Raw genomic sequence first — 19,756 nt, 5'->3', positions numbered from 1 at the left:
TTATGCCTCAGTAAATTTATCTATGATCCCCGAATAGTGGACTGTGTAGAAAGCTTTGGCCAGATAAGTGGTGTGTACCATTCTACCCTCATCCATGGCCCTGGTGACTTTGTCGAAGAAGTCCAACAGATTCATATCCCTTTGACAAAGCCAAACTGGGTCTGGTCTAGTTGTTAGAGAGTTCCTATGTCATTACTGATCAGATCCATGATAATTTTCTCCCTGGTCTTGCAGATAAGACTGGTCAGGCTTATGGGTCTGTAGTTCCCTGGGTCAGTTGACAGGCCTCCCTTGTGCAGAGGGATGACTGTTGCAGTCTTCCACTCTTGTGGGACCAAGCCAGTCCAGAGGCTGTGGTCAAAGAGGGTTTTTAGTGGCCCTGATAGATTCTATTTTAAGCTATTTAAGAAGTATCCTGGAATGTTGTCGGGACCCATGCAGGCTGTATTCTTTGGCTTTAGCGAGCACAGTACGGACCTGTTCCTTTGTAATGACTGGCAGGGGGACGGTTGTGGGTATTTCTTTAGATGTAGTGGGAGGTGATGGGTGGGGAGATTGAACTGACCTTGTCGGCCAGCAGGTTTGCTACAGTTTCAGGCTGGATGTAAGTGTTGCCATTCATGATTAACTCGGCACATGGGTGAGTGTTTCCCCTGAGGTTACGAACATGATTAAAAAAAGCCATATGGTTATCTTTCACCTAGTATGCTAGCTTTGTCAGATTTGACCAGCTCTCTAATTTGTTTGTTTAGACAGGCGAGTATCTTTTTACACTGTCATGTTTGCTCCTTCTTGGCTTTGGACAGGATTTTTTTTCCTTTTGTTGAATAGCCTGTTTTATGCCAGGAGTCCACCAGGGTGGTTTATTTTTGCCAGTAGTCAGAGGTTTGATTGGAAAGGTACTGCCTTCTCTATGCAGCTATGAATTTAGTTGTGCAGTGCTTCTGTGTACAGCTCAAAGTAGGCCTCAGTGTCATCTGGGTTTGCAGGAGCTTGGAAGTTAAATAAACTGCTACTTAATTTCAGGCAACTGGTCATAGCAAAGTTCTTAACAGGTTTGGAGTTTGCTGGGGGTTCTAGGTTAGTTTTAATACTAAGAATCTTACCAGGGAGGAATTAATGCATGGGAGGGAGTAGCATCCCCCTATGTTTGGGAGTATTAGGTCTAGGATATCTGTACGTCTATATGGTTGCTCCAGGCTGTTTGCATTGACAATATCCAAAAACCTCTGAGCAAGTGAATTACGGGTAGTATAACTCTACCAGTTTATGGAGGGATAGTTGAAGTCACCCATAAATATGGTGTTAGGCTGAATGTCAAGAGATTTTGGTTTGTTTAGGTAGGAGGTGTGGTTTTCCAGACCCATGTTAGGTGATCTGTACCTAGCAAGAATATGAAAGGGGGTCACACTTACGGTTAGTTGGGCATGGAGCAGCTCAAATGAGTCATGTGGTTGGACCAGTCTAGCAGTGTACTTCTCCTTTATGAACATGAGACACCTCCTCCCTTTGTTTTATCCTGAGCTGAGAGGGACCTAAATGTATGAAAGGCACTGTAGCCTTTGATAGCCAGGGTGCTTTCTATGTTTCTGAACCATGTTTACATGACTGCACATACGTATGCGTTCTCCAGGGTAAAGAATGCTTCCCGGAAGTACAGTTTTTTTATTTAAATTCCTAGCAGCAGTACCTTTAGGTAGTCATGAGTTTTGTTATGTTGGAGGGGTGTAACAACTCGGCACAGCCTAAAAAAGGCACTATGGGGATAGATATTGTTTTTGCCAATATTCAGAAGCCAAGTGGTGGTAAATGCAAACCATCTCTGGCAAAGCATCATGGTTTGTCGATCATGTCTCCCCAGGCTGACAGTTATTGGATCCTCTTGTTGTGACACCAGAAACTAAGCCAGTTGTTGAAGTCAATCATTTTTTTGCTGGTACTGTGACATTACCACTGGTGAAGGCAGGATACTGCTCAAGGCTAGATTCACACCCGTCTGGGGCACGTACTCAGAGAGCTCCATCATGTATAAGGTATGCCTTAAGTCATTTATGCCCACATGAACTATGACAATGTCATAATGGTACTTGTGATTTAAAGACCTAAGTGTATGCGTGATGTTGCGGATCCTGGCTCCAGACAAGCAGCTTACTGTGATCTTCTTGTTTAACCTGGTAAGGAGGACATTAATATGTCTTACAACTAGAATGTTTGGCTGGACAGAGTGTTACCTTATGGACTTGGAAGCAGGGCTACTATGACTTTCAGAGTTATGTGTTGTGTGAGGTGCTGTCTTTTTTGAGAGTGTGCAGGGTCACTGAGAGATATTTTCAGGAAATCAGCGCCTCCACATATGTGGGTGTATGTGTTTGTTCTTTAGCATTGGCAGTGGGTGTTTTGGGTGCAACGGTAACAACCTGGCTTGCATTTTTCATGTGTGTATGTGAGAGCTTTGTCTCCAATGACATTGTGCATCTACATTTCTCACACAATGTGTGGCCTGTTCTAAAATTAAATGGTTGTCAGTGATCATGAGGCAGTTACTACACTGCCTCAGGATGGCTATATCCACCAGGCCAGAAACAGAGATGACAGGGAAGCATCTATCCATTACATCAGATTCACTGGCTATTATCTGAGGCAACACTGAGCATTTGCAGAACTCTCTTGAGGATAAATTGCCCAGCATCTATTATTTTATGGTATTAGGAGCAAGATTTAAAGCCTATACCATTGCATTTAAAGCAGCACTATCTGTGCAGATGATAAAACCACAGCACCTGGTCCATCTGACAGAATTTAGTAGTAGAAGTTGGAGCATGAGACCACTGCTCCTGTCCATCACATCTCTGGTTTGCAGTGATACAGGTATATTGTGAACCTCGCAGGGAATTTTTTAAACAGAACAGTCAGGAAACAGGTAAAAATTAACTAAAGAATGCAAACTAAAAGGCCTCAAGCCTGCCAGTATGACCAAAGAAGAAATGATAGCCACCTTCTGTATAGCCGAGGTTTAGACCAGTTAGACCAGAGGCTGGTAGCAGCTCTGGTGAGTGAATGTCATGCAGCAGAGCAACTCGATATCTTCAGAATGCAACTTAATCATAAAAAGTTGAGCTGCTGCTGAAAATGACAGGATTTAAAATCAATCAAAAGAATGAAACAGCTAAAGGTACAATAGAAAGACAGAGTGAAGCAGACCCAAAATGAGACACAGCTGCTTGCTCTTCACCAAAGGCGAGTGAAAATCGGGCTGAAAACCGAGCTTTGGATTCAAAGATCTATACTAAATAGCTTCCTCTGTGTAATGGGGGAGGGGGTAATGTTTTTATTAACATTAAATATTCCATAGTGACAGGAGTACAAATTCAATCATAAAAGAGAAAACACTTCACTAAAAAGATTTATTGTTTTATATAAACATTCTTTCTTAACAATTTAACAACGCACAAACTACGCAAGTCCTGTCTTCCCTGAATCCTCACTCCTCCTGAACATTATTTGTATGTATTGCTCCCATAGATTCCATTTATTTATATGCAATTTACTCCTTCCCTTTTCTAAAAATCCCACCTTCAATTCTTTTACCTTATTTACAACACTCAATAATTCTGCTACAGTTGCTTTTGTTTTTTAATTTCCATTTTCAAATAAATATTTTTTAGCAGCTAACAGCACTAAACTTAGTAAGGCCTTACTGTGTTTAGGCAATTTGTTTCCTATATCCCAGCTCAAAAGAATAATTTCCTTCATTAAAATAGTTTCCTCCCACAAACATTTCTTACAAAGTACCCTGTTGGGAATTTCTAAAATGTATCAACTCACTGAATGTCCAAAAACATGCTCTCAGGTACCTGTCACACTTCCATTGCACCACTAGCAACTTCCGTCTACATGTGGAAAAATTCTCTGATGCCTATTTTGGGTATAAAATACGGTTCCCTATTATATGATCGAAGATGCATTCTTTCGAATGCGTCTTGATTGAACTTGAAAGCACGCAACGGCATATAAGCAAATTCTTTCCCTGGGAAAGAAATTGCTTGGCCGCCTTCGTTATTTTGCCATTTTTGTCACTATAGTGGGATCTCGGAGTTGGTATATTTAAGTAGGGGGATGTGGGGGCACAGCCCCCCACTTTATGTAATGTTTTAAAGTTTTTTTTTCTTCTTTTTTTTTTTGGAACAGCGATTTTTTTCCCTGGGGAAAAAAAATTGCTGTTCTAAGTGTTCGGGATTGTAAGCTTTCGCTTACATGGGGTCGATAAATCAGTGTTCGCTTTTTTAAGCGTTTGCTGAATTAATATAGACCCTAAAATACCTATGTAAACACTTCCATGCAAAATTTCTAAATTTTCTAGATTTTCTTCACACCTACGAGCCGTTGTTTTGTTGTATATTGCTTTCCATTCTTATTTCCCAGGCTTTTCTAACTTCATCTGATTGATTGTTAGTTACCCATGCATTATTTTATATACCCCACTAATTATCCTATTTTTATCACTACAACTTTCTGTTCTAGACTCAATCAAAGCTGGTCTTTCATTTAACACTCACCTCGCTCCCTTTCTCTTTGCTTATACTCTTGTTATCCGTCCCTGTAGGGAAAGCAGTTTCCAACCTGCAGTCCAAACTTCTGTTTGGCCTTATCTCACTCTATGACTTTTCCTTCCCTAGTTATTTGCTCACCATACCTTGGGCCCTTGTGCTAATTTTCTCCACGAAATTCCAGCTCCCTCATGCATATTTTCTGTACCAGTACTTGCAGTCATCACTACTGGTAAAATCTCCTTTCTCCATTCCTCTGTTGGCTTAGTTCTCAAAATATTTTATGCTACTTTGTAAATATAATATTCTGTATTGCAGTTATTATTCTCCTTAAGTGCCTGCATCCAAAATCCTATTCTCTTCACAATTCTTGACTCCCCCCCCCCCCACACAATTTCAACATTATTTCTTTCCATGCTGATTTGTAGTCTTTTGCTTGTATTATGTTTTCGAGCTTTAACTGTGTAGCTCTAAAGTAGCTATTCAAATCAGGTTATCCTACACTACTTTACTCTGGGGGGAGAAAAAAACTTATCTCACTTAATTCTTGCCCTCTTTCCCTCCCAAATAAATTTCTTCAATTCTTTATTAAATTATGGTCTACAGCATTTCCTCTTGTTTATCAAGTAGCGCTGGCTTTGATAATTGTATTCTGGCATCAGAATGTGCATAATCAGCACCCAAATGACCAAGGACAATCAGTCTAAAAATGTCCGACTTTAGCTGTTTGGATTATGACGATTTGAAGCTAAGGCTGCGTTGGTGCCATTGTCTGTTATTAAGGAATCATTTCAGGGAATATCCATGGATAATGTGAGACCTTATAGTAAAGTACTGACTCTGTCTCCTTCTTGCATATGGAGAGGTATGTTAAGACAATCAAGGTTTTTACCACCTGAGCTGCTTTATTGTCATGGGGTCAGGGGGCTCCAAGACCTAATTCTAGATTGGGGGGGGGTGAATGTGATTTCCACAAGGAGTCACCTGTAGAGTATGTGCTGAATTGCAGGACAAAACTATGGCTTTACAAAGGAGACCAAAGACAAGCATAAGAGCAGCAAACGTCCGGTATGATCAGTCAGCTGCAGCCACAAAGATTACAGTCCGACAAAAGGTAATGGTCATTGGGGCTGTTCAACAGCCTTAGCTGCAAGTAGAAAGAGATGGATGAGAATGTAGTAGTATTTGCTTACTTAGTTATTTTGGTCCTGTAAGATAACTAATAAATTAGCCCTCACAGAAACTAATAACTCACAACTGCTAGGACTGTGAAAAAAGACAGGATGGTTTGCTCTATTAACACTTTAGAGAAATTGGGAATAAGACACCAACTGAGTGGATTTTACTCAGTTTCTATGTACTAGATGGGTGAATATTACAAGGGCAGTCTCCATACCATGCCCAGGATGAAAATCATGTTGAGACCTGGAATTTCATGCTCAAATAATGAAACAGCAATTGGACAAAAAGTGTTGCAGGCACAAGAAGAGCATTCTTTGTGCAGTGGAACAACTATGTCTCTTTTACAAATGGTACAGACACTGCATTTTTACAAAGAAAACAATTAAGAAGGATGGAGATGAGAAAAAAATATATCTTCTAAGGATAACTTCAGATCTTCAGAGGAAAACAGATTCAGGTTTTATGAGTTTTTGCTTGACTGGCCTACTGGGTCCCACAATGAACTGCAGCTTAGCAATCATACAGCTCAAAGGAGGAAGATTACACAGTGAACAAAGAGAACACCAGCAGAATTATAAAGGTAATAAGAAAACTGGTTAAACACCTCCAGAGGAGAGAACTACAGCAATATTGGGGTTCCTGTTGATCAAAATGAAGTAAATAGCTGACATTGTGCAAAAATTGCTTAGGATTATTTCAATGTATAATATGTTATATGTGAAAACTACAGAATTCTTGTTTTGTTTAATAAAGGCCTAATACTGTTACTGAGTTCTCTGATCATTTTAGAAATTCTGTAAGATCCCTAATAAAAAGGCAGCAGGGAAAAAGACAATGCAAGCATCATTGTACTTGAAAGCCATGTGGTTAGGTGTCTAGAGCTGCCAAGGACAGACAGATCTTGAATATCTTTCATCACAGCAATATGTAGAAGGAAATTTACTTGGAAACATGTCCACAAAACTAATATGAACAGAGCAGCTACCATCAATGATCAAAAGGGTCAGCAACAAAAGTCAGACTACCAAGGTGGAGCAGGTAGGATCCAGTGGCTCAGAGGACACTGCAGTCTGAATGTGGCAAGGTGATGTGGAATCTGTGGGTATGCTCTTGGATGTGAACAATCCCTCAGAGGATTTAAAGTACAATGGCAAACCCATCTGAAATGCTGACACATGGTAAACCATCAGGTTACATAAAGAGGCTTTCTGTAACATGATAACACTAGGAATGTACAGACATGACTGAGAAGTACTGCCAATTCAGGAAGGCAGTGGCTGTGTATTTCAACAAATTGAAGAATGGGAGTGTGAGCGGAGTTTAGCAAGTTATGAAGAATGGCTTTTGGGTGACCTCAAAGATGTTCTGGCACATCATCCAAGGACTCAGATGAGAGAGGAAATCTACTGCCTAAGCTTTTCCACAAGTGTGAAAAAATGCTGACCTTGACTGGGGGAGCTGTTGTGAGGCAGAAGGAACTCATGAATTGGGTGAACATGCCCTCCTCTGTGGAGGAGGTATCAGAAGCAAATGGTGGAAACAGCTCCACTTCAGTAGGTGAGATCACTCTGGAAAGGCTGTAGGAGTAGATGAGATCTGGATGAAAATTCTGCATGCACTGGACAGTGTTTGGGTGTTGTGGTTAAGAAGCCTTTCCATTGTTGTATGGAAGGCTGGAACTGTAACTGTGGATAGGCAGGCTAGGGTGGTGGTCCCCATTTTCAAAAAAGGGGCAAGAGGGTGTGGTACCTATGTAAAGGACTTGCATTCCTCAGCCTCTCTAAAAAACGCATGCCAAGTGCTGGAAAGGAGACCATGTTCAAGAGCTGAATCTCCAATTCAGAAGTTGATGTGGATTCTATATAGGCATGGAGTCAGTATGGATCAGCTCTTTGCGCATGAACAGATACTGGAGGGTTCATGGGAGTTTGGCAGTACTGCCTATACGTGGTTGTAGAGTTGCAGAAGGCATATGAACATGATCTTGAAGGGTCTTCAGGGAAGTGCTACAACAGTAAGACCCCGAGCTGCTGCTGCTATTTGGTTCCTAAACAATAAGAGTTGTGTCTGCATTTGTTGTATTATGTCAAAGATGGTCGAGGGGAGTGTAGGACTCCAAATAAGATGTGCCTCATTTCCTTCTCCTGCCTGATCTTCATGAGTAAGAAATCAAACAGCACCAAAAGTCTACAGAGTATCCAGTTTGGGACTGCAAGAGTAACAGCTATGCTGTTTGCAGATGCTGCTGCTCCCATAGTATCAAGGGACTGTGCTATCCAGCATGTTCTAGAGCAACTGCCTGCTGAGTGTGAAGCAAAATGAGATGAAAGTCAATATCTCGTTACAGTTTTCTCTTGGGAAAGATTGGGTTTGCTTGTCTGGAGAAACAGTTACTTCAGGTGGTGAGTCAAAGTATTAAGTATATTGCAGTCTTGTTCATTAGTGTTACTAAGGGTTTCTGGAAAATGACCAGTTGATGGGTGCAGCAGTAATGCAGGGGTTGCAACAGATTTTGGTGGTGACATCAGGAAAAAGCTCACAGTTTACTATCCAGTCTATGTGCCCTTCCTTTCCCATGTTTATGAACCTTGGGTAGTAACAGAAATGATATCACAGACTGCAGTTGCAGAAATAACATCCACGTGCAGCTATGATCAACTCATTTTCCACAACTGAGTGAAAAGCTCAGCAATCTGAGGTACAGCCACTGCTCCTGCATGTTCAGTGGGTCACAGAGGTGAGCTGGGTTCCTTGTGAAGATGTCCACTGGGTACCTCCCACAGAGAGAGGTCCTGGGGCAGACCAAGCATATGTTGGAGATTATATCTTTCTGCTTGAGGATTCCACACAATGGGCTTTGGGGTTGTTGCAGGGGACAGAGAAGTCTGGTCTGCCCTGCTCAGTTTGCCACCACCATGACTCATCACCAAGGCTACTGGTTTAGAAAATGGATGCACAGATGGACGCATGGATGCCTTAATTGTCATACTAAATTACCAAGTTTGGTATGTGTACTCATAATCTGACTATATTTTTCAGAACTACTAGCAATGTACAGAATTTTACCAGAGAACAGCAGCTTCAGTACCTTACAGAACTTCAGCAATTTAAATTCCTTGTTCCTATCTGCACATTTCATTGCCCTAAACAACTTTCAGAAATGTTGTTTGGGAGTCCCATCTACTATGTTATCGGGTAGTTGAGACAGTCTTCTGTAACTACAGGATTTGGTGCTGTTGAGAGCATACTGAAAAAAAAATCTGTTTAATCCTATCTATTCAGAAACCTACACAAATATCAGCACTGTAGATACACCACATTAAAATATATTTTGTACCATATGCCTTGCATAAGGGTAATGTCTACCATTTTATATACAATTTCTCCAGTGACAATTATGACTTAGAAATCACACTAATAGATGTCTAATAGGTAAGGTCACAAAACCAAATCAGAAAGCAAAAATTTGTTTTTCTGAGAGCTTACGTGGTTGCTATGACAATCTCATTGCCTCAAAAGCTTTAAAACCCATGTCAAACACCAGTGGATAAACTATATGTACTATGCTACAACACATTTTGCAAAAATTCTTTGTTTTCCATATTTCCTCATTCTTCAAGCAATTCAAAAGTACAGTTACCAAAAAGTTAATTCTACAGAATGTTTCAAGAAATAATGTAACAGCATAAAAAATATAAATAATAAACACTGACATCTTACCTTTTTCAAACTTCAGTCTCTGGTACAGCTCCAGTTGCTGGGTGGGCACCAAGCAGGCAATCTGAAAGGAAAAGCACAGATATGAAAAAGCAGCCTTCTATAACATTAGCAAACAAATAAATGAATGGGAAATTGCCTCCGAAACAATACATTACAGGTTACAACAAACAGCAAAAAAAGTTATGTCTTACCATAACATTCCAGCTCTATTTTCCTGATCCAAGGTACGAAAAGAAACCACAACGGTGTCCCCATAAAAACAGGTTTATTGATGCAATGGAATAAGAGCTTTCATCTGTCTATAACCAAAGACTTCCTCAGATTCAAGTAAAAATTCAAACAGCACACCTTATATCCATATTAGTAGTCATCTGGCCACTTAATTAAATGTTCCCCTCCCTCGTGAATTAACTCTTTCATTGTGTAACCAAACTTCACAGTTAAAAGTCAAACAGTAAGCTGTTGTTAAATATAAAAAAACATTAACTTTTTACAATGCAAACATATAAATACATATCTAAAAAATATTTATACAAAAAAATATAATACCTACACATTATAGGACTTTAGTTTCAAAATACAAGAAATACTTGAATACTCATTTAACCCAGAGGTGTCAAAGGCAGCCAACCTAATTTGCCATTTTAATTCTTTAGCCTCTAAAATATCTTTCCATGGACTCCCCCTGGGTTTTTTTTCTACTAATTCTAACCCGGCATATTGAAACTTGTGACTGGGATAGTCTTCAACATGCTTTGCTAGGGCATTGCTTTCTTTTAAATGTCTGATGTCAAGATGATGCTCATATACACACTCCTTAAATCATCTTTGGGTTTTTCCCACATAGAATCCCGAACAACATGTACACATGGCCACATATACTAATCCCTTGGTATTACAGTTGAAATGGGATTTGGGCTTCAAATCTATTTTATTAATACATATACTATCACCTTCCCTAATGTGTGTACATTGTGGGCATGACGGCACAGTGCTTGATACGTTATTGCCAGAACTGGTCATTTTGGAAAAAAAGATTAAAGAGGATTTACTTTTTCCACATTGTGGAGATAAGTTTAAAAACATTATAGACAAGGCTAACAGAATTTCTAATGACGTCAGGACTAGGAAGTCCAAAATAAATCTCTCGTGATAGGGCGGATTACGAGAGTGGGCATGCCTATCCACTACCTCACTTTGGCAACGGAGAATCGAGAAATGGCGTACCTGGTAATGGCGACTAACCATCAATGCAAAGGGAATGAGCATTCCATCCCTTCAGGGCAAGCACCCCTGAGATGCTCAGAACACCTGAGGAATTGTGGTGGGCAACAACAGGCTTGGAGAGGATCGAATTACTGATGCAGATGGAGGAGATAGATCAAAATGTGGTTGTCATAACAGAGGACTTGAGTTTTGATACTAGGGAGAATGTTACCAGACCAAAAATAGTTACCAACGAACAAGGTGACTTTAATTTATACAATTATATGGACTTTATGTTTGATACAGAATATTGCAATCTACTCAATAAGGGGTTCAATTTTGTGCCTACCAACAAAATTAAAATTGACAATATTGTGACTGATTTAAAATTGTAAGTCAGGAACTTGAATTTATGTTTGTACTTTAAAGGGGGCTCTGAAAATGGTTATACACATGATTTGATTCATAGTGGTACCTTTAACCCCCCTTTACCAATACCTCTCATTATATTTGAAAAGTTGTGTGAATTTGAATTTAGGAAATTGGTTAATGATTCTAAGAAAACTTTTGAATACAATTTGAACAAAACTGAGTATGAGCTGCTAAAGAAATTATGCGCTGATAAAACAATAAGGGTCATGAAACCCGATAAGGGCGGGGGGGGAGGTTGTTATTATGTCTAGGGTTGAATATAGCAATCGTATGAACAATATGTTATTTGATGAGAGTATTTATGAAGAATCTTCTTTGAATATGGTGAACATTTCATATGCTCAGATTGAATACCTACTGAAAGATATGTTTGACCAGGAGGCTATCAGCCACGATGCATATAAATTTTTGTGTTGTGAATTGCCTATTGTTCCAGGGATTTTCGGATTACTGAAAATTCACAAAGATTTGACTGACTCCCCCTTCAGACCCATAGTTAATGCCTCTAAGGCTAAAGTGCACCCATTGGGAAAATATATTGATTCAAAACTAAAGAAAAGTGTAGAGGCACAGAAACATTTGTGTAAGGATTCCTGGGACTTTGAGTAAGGTTCAAAATCTAACCTATGGGGAGAACATCAGATTTTTGACCATTGATGTAATCAATTTGTTTAATGTTATTCCCCATGAACTTGCGTTGGAATGGTTCCAGGATTATTTATACAATTCGTGTGAATTTTCAAACACTGAAGTATATGTTTTATGTACATTAATGGAAACTGTTTTGAAGTGTAACTATGTCTTTTTTGTATCGTGTCTTTTTTGAAGATCAATATTACCACCAGACTTGTGGGTTTGCAATGGGGGCGGCTTGTGCCCCCATGTTTTCCAATGTTGTCATGATTAAATGGAAGAGGAGATTTCTTTGGGGGTCGGAATTTGTGCAGTATTGGGCTACTTATTGTAGATTTTTAGATTATGTGTTTATTGCATGGCAGGGGGCCCATAGTGAAATTGAAAAATGTATTGAGTACTACCTTTCTCAAATTCATGCATACTGTTAATGTTGAAAAAATTAACTATTTGGATGTTGAAATAAGTAAAGATCAGGTCAATAAGAGATATGTGAGTAACATTTACAGGAAGCCCACATATTCAAATAGCATGTTACACTTCAACAGTTATCACCTATTACACAATAAGAGGGGCATTATAAAAGGACAATATATACGTCTAGCACGCATGATTTCTGAAGAGTATGACTTCAATTGTGAGTGTCAAAAATTAAAAGACATGTTTATCAGGCGGGGGTACCCCATTTCCATGATTCAGAAGGTTATCTTGGAAGTTAAAGAGAAGAGGGATATGGGGGTTATTAAGCCCATTTTGAGAGATATTGAGACTGGAGGGAATATAGTGCAGAGGAAAGAGGAAGTTGGTGTCAATAACAGACAGAAGGTTACTCGTGTTTTTGTCACCATTTTTTGTAATGAGCAGAAAGGGATTGGAGATATTTTAAGAAAAAGTTGGGGTATTTTCTCATGCTTTGATGGGATACTTGAACAGGTTGGGATAACCCTTAAGATGGTATATAGGAGGGGGAGAACTATTAAAGACCTCCTTGAATGGAATCCCATTAGTGACATGGGAAGAAAAAATCACGGCACATTTAAATGTGGTTCATGCCCACAATGTGCAAATATTAGGGAAGGTGATAGTATATGTATTAATAAAATAGATTTGAAGCCCAAATCCCATTTCAACTGTAATACCAAGGGATTAGCATATGTGGCCATGTGTACATGTTTGGGATTCTATGTGGGAAAAACCCAAAGGTGCTTTAAGGAGCGTGTATATGATCATCAGCTTGACATCAGACATTTAAAAGAAAGCAATGCCCTAGCAAAGCATGTTAAAGACTATCCCGGTCATAAGTTTCAATATGCCGGGTTAGAATTAGTGGAAAAAAAAAACAGGGGGTCCACGGAAAGATATTTTAGAGGCTCAAGAATTAAAATGGCAAATTCGGTTGGCTGCCTTTAACACCCCTGGGTTAAATGAGTATTCGAGTATTTTGAAACTAAAGTCCTATAATGTTTAGGTATTATATTTTTTTTGTATAAATATTTTTAGATATGTATTTATATGTTTGCATTGTAAAATGTTAATGTTTGTTTTATATTTAACAACTGCTTACTGTTTGACTTTTAACTGTGAAGTTTGGTTACACAATGAAAGAGCTAATTCATGAGGGAAGGGAACATTTAATTAAGTGGTCAGATGACTACTAATATGGATATAAGGTGTGCTATTTGAATTTTTACTTGAATCTGAGGAGGTCTTTGGTTATAGACAGATGAAAGCGCTTATTCCATTGCATCAATAAACCTGTTTTTATTGGGACACTGTGGTGGTTTGTTTTGGTACCTTGGATCAGGAAAGTGCATTTTGTTGACTTACTGGTTCTTAGTATATGGTGTGTGGTTCCATTTGTACTGTTGATCCTCGTTCAGTCATTACGCCTGGGTTATTGGTTCCGACCTCGGAACTGAACCGGCCATCTTCCAAGCTCGCGACAGCCACAAACTTGAGCTAAATTCTTACCCACAATTCCCCTCTCCGTTACCTCAGATTGAGTTTGCAAGTCAAATAAAGGGCTACCTCTGGTCAAAGGACCTAACGGAACTGGATGATGAGATCCACTATAAGCCTCAGGAGGGGGAAGGAGGGTGGGTCATAATGACTGAACGAGGATCAACAATACAGATGAAATGTTACGGTAAGACATAACTTCTTTATCTGATATTGTTAATCCTTGTTCATTCCTTACGCCTGGGACAGAGTCCCCAGCTACCTTTATTCCTGGGAGGCTCTCATGGAAGGACATTCCTGAGCACCACTGAACCAAAGGATGCTCTTCCTCTGGAGGCCAAATCCAATTTGTAAAATCTGATGAAGGTATGAGGTCTAGCCCAAGTTGCAGCTGCACAAATGTCAGGTAAAGAAGCTGTAACATGGAAGGCAGCAGAAGTTGCTACCGATCTAGTGGAATGAGCCCTTACTGCTGTAGTCAGAGGGATATCGTGAGTTTTGTGAATAAATGTTACACAGTCTTATAACTATTTAGCCAATGTGACCTTAGAAACAGCACATCCAAGTCTAGGCCCAGAATAGGTCAGGAATAGCTGATCTGATCTGCAAGAAGCCTTAGTTTTGTCCAGATAGAAATGAATTTGCCTGTGAATGTCTAGGGTATGTAGACAATACTCTCCTCTCTTAGAATGATTGGGAAAGAAAACTGGCAATTCAATGGTTTGGTTAACGGATATTTCAGAGATCACTTTTGGCAGAAAGGAAGGATTAGTTCTCAATGGCACTCTATCTTTATGAAAGATCAAGTAAGGCCGTTTGATGCATAGAGCTTGAAGGTCAGAGATGCGTCTGGCAGAAGTAATGGCGATCAAGAACAAAGTTTTCCAAGAAAGAAACTTGAGGTCGCACAAAGAAGCTGGTTCAAAAGGAGACGTTGTCAAAGCTTGCAGGACTAATGACAGGTCCCATGGCTGGAGAGGTTCAATAAAAGGGGGTTTCAAATGATTTACACCTTTCAGAAAGGTTTTGCATAATTTGTGTGACATAAGGGAAGAGTCACGGACACCACTGTGAAAATTAGATATTGCGGCCAAATGAACTTGAATGGTAGAAGCAGATAGGCCAGACTGGAATAAACTGGACAGGTATTCCAGTACTACCGGCACTGGTGCTGAAAAAGGGACCATTCGTTTTTCCTTCAGCCAAATGGTAAATCTTTTCAACTTGCTGAGATAAGTAGTTCTGGTGGAAGACTTATGAGATGCAATAAGAATGTCAAGTACTGTGGAAGAAAGATCAGTCTGCCTGGCAATCACCGGAAGTGAAGGAGCAAAGCTGTGAGCTTCAGACTGTTCAGGTTGGGGTGAATCAGGTTCTGCAGATGGGAGATCAAGTCCGGAGTTGGATCGAGAATCCATGGTTGATCTAGCAGGTGAGACCATAGGAAGGGGAACCAAATTTGACGAGGCCAATATGGCGCTATGAGGATTATCTTGCTCTTCAACAGATGGCCTTTCTTCAGGAACTGGGGAATGATTGGAAGAGGGAGAAAGGCATAAAGCAGACCCGAGGGCCAATAGTGGACTAGAGCGTCCCTGGGTGACTGTCCTCGAGGGGGAATCAGGGCGAAATAATTGCTGCATTTGTAGTTGGTTGGGGATGCAAAGAGGTCGCAGCAAGGGAGACCCCAGTGGTTGAAAATCTCCACCACTATAACAGGATTTAGAGATCACTCGTGTGGTCGCAGAATGCACCTGCTCAATCTGTCTGCTATCACGTTGGAACTCCCGGGAATGTGCATTGGTATTAGAAAGTGGTTGGTAGCAATCTCCCATTGCCATATCCTCATGGCCTCTCGACAAAGTGGGTAGGATTTGGTTCCGCCTTGTTTACTGATGTACCAGACTACAGCCATGTTGTCCGATTGTATTGCAATAGTCACTGACAGAAGGAGGGGATGAAATGTTTGCAATGCTAGAAGCACCACCCACAGTTCTAGGACATTTATATGCAGATGGGCTTCTAGTTCCTACCACGTGCCTTGGACTGTCTTTCCCTGAGAAAGCCCCCCCCACCTCATCAGGGAGGCGTCCATGGTCACTGTGGCTTTGGGCTGTTGGGGTGTGAAGGAGCAAGACCATTGTGACGGGTTCTGCGACATTCACCAAATCAAGTCTTGTTTACATCTCTGAGTCACCGAATCTGGGATGATAGAGGAAACTGAAAAGGGTACCACTGGGTCAGTAGTAACCATTGTAAAAGCCTCATGTGGAATCTTGCAAGGGGGACAACAGTGATGGAAGCTGCCATGGAACCCAACAGCTGGAGGACAGAATGTGCTGTGGATCTTTCCCTTGAGAGGATGGGTATGAGTTGCTGTTTTATCCTTAAAATTCTGTGCTCTGAAATAGATGCCGTGCAGTTCTTTGTATCCAACAGGACCCCAATGAATTCTACGGATTGGGATGGGGATAGGTTGGATTTTTGCCAGTTTATGGTAACACCTAGCCTTTCTGTGGTGTGAAGAGAGTATGCCAAGGCTTCTTCCAAAAGATGTCTGGTGGGGGTGGTGATGATCCAGTTGTCTAGGTATGGAAACACCAGGAATCCTTGCAGTCGCAGGTGAGCTGTGACAACTGCCATGCACTTTGTGAACCCTCTGGGTGCTGTAGAGAGTCCAAAGGGAATTACTCGGAACTGGTAATGACTGGCTCCCATACGGAAGCGAAGAAATCTTCTCGATGGTCTGTCCATCTTTATGTGGTAGTATGCATCTTGAAGATCTATAGAGCACATCCAATCACCTGCCTCCAAGAGTGGGAGGATAGACTGTATTATGATCATCTGGAATTTCTGTACCTCTACGAATTTGTTTAGCACATTGAGATCCAAAATCGGTCTTCAGTCCCCGGTCTTTTTTGGCATAAAAAATAATCGAGTAGAATCCGGATCCTATCTGGTCTGGTGGGACTATATGGATGACTCTTTTTCTTAGCAGCTTTGAAATCTCTAAAGCTGCTACTTCCCTATGACTGGGTGGAACGTTGGTAAGTTTCTTAGGGGGGGGGGGGGGGGGCGGGACAAAGATTGAAGGGAATATGATGACCTCTGGTTATTATCTCTCATACCCAAGAATCGGTGGTAATAGTCAGCCAAGCAGAAGAGAAGGGTACAAAGAGAAATGACCCCTAACCGCTTCCAGAGGAAAGCAGTTGGGCCACTCTTCAGGAGCGCTGGTAGGACTGTCCAGAGAAAGAATCTCTGGAACCCTGGTTACATGGATCTCCTCTGCCCCGAAAGGGGTGCCTTCCATATGAGTTTCCCCCCTCTGCCTCTAGGGGAAAACTCGGCTCATGTGTCACGGAAAGAACCTTGAGACGTTTTGTGCCATATCTTCCCACTCTTCTGGTTTCTGGAGAAAGCCCGTTGAGGGGAAGAATAATGGACACCCATGGCAGAAAGGGTCTTACTGTCCTGTTCACGTCTAGCCAGTGTGTCTTTTACCTTGGGTCCAAATAACGAAGAGATTTCAATGGGAGCGTTCAGAAAGGAAGCCTTGAAGGGTTCCGCGAAATCACACAAGCGCATCCAGGCATGCCGTCTCATGACTATGCCTGCACCCGTTGCTCCTTCTGATGCGTGAGAAATCAGATGCATGGAGGTGTTAGAGATTGATTCAAGGATGGCTAACTGTGAGGCCACTTTGTCCCAGACCTCATCAGACACAGCTCTGGTCAAAGTTTCAGAGAGCTCAGAAATTAAGTCTCTTTGAAGCCTGGTAAAATGTGCCATATAATTCAGGGACCTGACTGCAAAGGTCGCCGATGCAAAAGTACGCTTCCTTAATCTGTCCAGCGCCCGGGACTGTTTGCTGGGCAGGTGGACAGTCTGGCTTTCTTCTGCCAGATCCTTTTATGTTGCGGCCACCACCACCAAGGCATCTACAGGAAGACATTTAGACCAGTGAGGATCACTATCTGGAGGGGACAAGATTTTATCTGGTCTGTGGGGAATGGCGTCAACGGTGTAAGGAACCTTCCATGCATGCTGCACGATGAGCCGGACAAGGTCGTCGGCAGGTGGAATAACCCAGGAGGTAGGAGGCTGGGCAAGAAAGGCCTGCAGGAACACAGACTCTTCAATGGTCGGGTTAGAGGGCCGCCATTCACCTCTCTGCTTAAGTATTTCGAAAATATCTGTAAAGGATACCTCGGAGGGTGACCGAGGGAACCATTCCCCATCATCAAAGTCTGTGTCTTCCATGAGGGACTCCTCTGGAGAGTCCACGTGCTTCCTCTTACACAAACTCTTACGATGAACTTCCTCAGGGGAAGAATCTGGGGATGACAGCACAAAAGGGGCCTCCTGTGGGAGTGTGTTCTGAGGCCCTTGTGCCTGGTGTCCGCCAGGGGTGGCTTGTGTAAACTGCGGTCCAGAGGAGGACGGGGGTACTCATAGCACAGGATCGCCAACAGACACAAGCGTCTTCTCCATGAGTTGGAAGGTTGGTCCACCCGAGGAGGTCACACCACCCTCAAGCAAATCAACCCGCCGACTCACAGTCCCTGGATGGCTGTGAAAAACAGGAATACGTACGCCACAGCTGGCATCCTGAGCAGTGACTGGAGTGACAAGTCTCTCCTGCCACAAAGGCAACTGCGGCTCCTTAGTGAGGTCTATGAAAGGAGCCAAAGTGAGGGAAGTCTGTGCTACAGCAAGGGGCTTCAAAGGCAATGAAGGAGAAGAATAGGTAGGCGTCTTTGGAAAAGGGTGTTCACCTCTGAAGGAAGAACAGGCCCTGGAGGGTTGGCTACCTCTGGCTGAAAGCAATTGATCCACAAGACGCACCACATCATGTTCCAAGAGGCTTCTAGTGGATCTCATGGACATATGGACATAGTAGAAGGGGAATCAGGTCTATCTAAGGATGAAGGAAACTCTGTGCCCACAAAGAGGTCTTTGAATGTTGCTAAAATAGGCATCTGCACCGAGAACAACAGAGCTGTTAAGGCTTGTACTACTGGTGTGGTCTGCATCGAAAAAAAAGTTGGTGCCGGTAAAGAAGTCTGAACCGGGGGGCCCCTCGGTTCCGATGAGGTGTAGGACACAATACTCGGTGCCGAAGTAACGGATGGTGCCGAAGGCTTCGGTGCAGAAGATCTAGGCACTGAAAAGGCCTCAGGGCCAAGGAAGTCAAATCCGAACTAGAAAGTTTGGCCTTCTTAGGTCTCGGTTCCTGGTGGTCCCCAGCAGGAGACGACGGAAGAGACTTGGCCTTCTTGTGTTCATCTCTTTTCCTATAGGAACTAGGAGGGGTTGAAGCCTCCAACCCAGAAATAGCCTCTGAAAAGGAAGATTTAAGTAGTCCCTTTAAAAGCAGTTTATTTTTCCTTTCCACCAAAGTCCTGTTAGAAAAGTTAGCACAAATCCCGCAAGGCGGGTCAACAGTCAAGTGAGGCACGCCCAAACAGTACACACATAACGCATGTGCATCCGAAATAGGCAATTTATGCCCACAATCCACACATCTTTTAAATCCCAGACCACCTTTTTCCTCTGTCATGACAGAAACGAGTAAGAAAGGAAAAGGAAGGAAGAAGGTACCAACAATGGTACGGGAAATACTTGAAGGTAAAGCAAGGAAAGGTTTTACCAATGATGGTAAAGAGAGTTACCTCACGGTAAGAAGAAAGAAGGGCTAGAAAAAAACAAAATAGAGTCGCTAGATGCGATAGGATAAGATAACTATTTAACAAGATCTGAACTGAGAAGAACTGTATTACGATTAGGTATTATCAAAGAAAGTTTTACTTAGCTCAAGAGAAATGGCTTGACATGACTAAATGGCGATGCAGCAAACGAAATCTGAGGTAACAGGGAGAGGGGAATTGTGGGTAAGTACTTAGCTCGAGGGTTTGTGGCTGTCGCGAGCTTGGAAGATGGCCGGCTTGGTTCCAAGGTCGGAACCGATAACCCAGGCGTAAGGAATAAATGAGGATTAACAATATCAGATCTACATTTCTGTAACTTGTTTTCACATTGCCTTCATGTCACCTACAGAATATGACTGCTTCCTT

At 41.8% G+C, this 19,756-nt stretch overlaps 1 protein-coding gene across 5 annotated transcripts in view; it reads right to left on the bottom strand.

Moving 5' to 3' along the window:
- RNF144B (ring finger protein 144B) overlaps positions 1-19,756 on the bottom strand; it is a 1,090,613-nt gene that overhangs the window by 310,805 nt on the left and 760,052 nt on the right. For all 5 annotated transcript variants that reach the window (XM_044065983.1, XM_044065981.1, XM_044065980.1 and 2 more), the window contains one exon: positions 9,450-9,510. In XM_044065983.1, coding sequence (XP_043921918.1) covers positions 9,450-9,510 — 61 coding nt within the window. The remainder of the gene's footprint in view (positions 1-9,449; positions 9,511-19,756) is intronic.

Source organism: Protopterus annectens, chromosome 3.part0 (assembly GCF_019279795.1).
Source record: "Protopterus annectens isolate FY-2018-M chromosome 3.part0, PAN1.0, whole genome shotgun sequence".
Classification (NCBI taxonomy): domain Eukaryota; kingdom Metazoa; phylum Chordata; order Ceratodontiformes; family Protopteridae; genus Protopterus; species Protopterus annectens.
The sequence above is the reverse complement of the archived record's forward strand: the minus strand, read 5'-3'. Positions and strand labels throughout refer to the sequence as shown.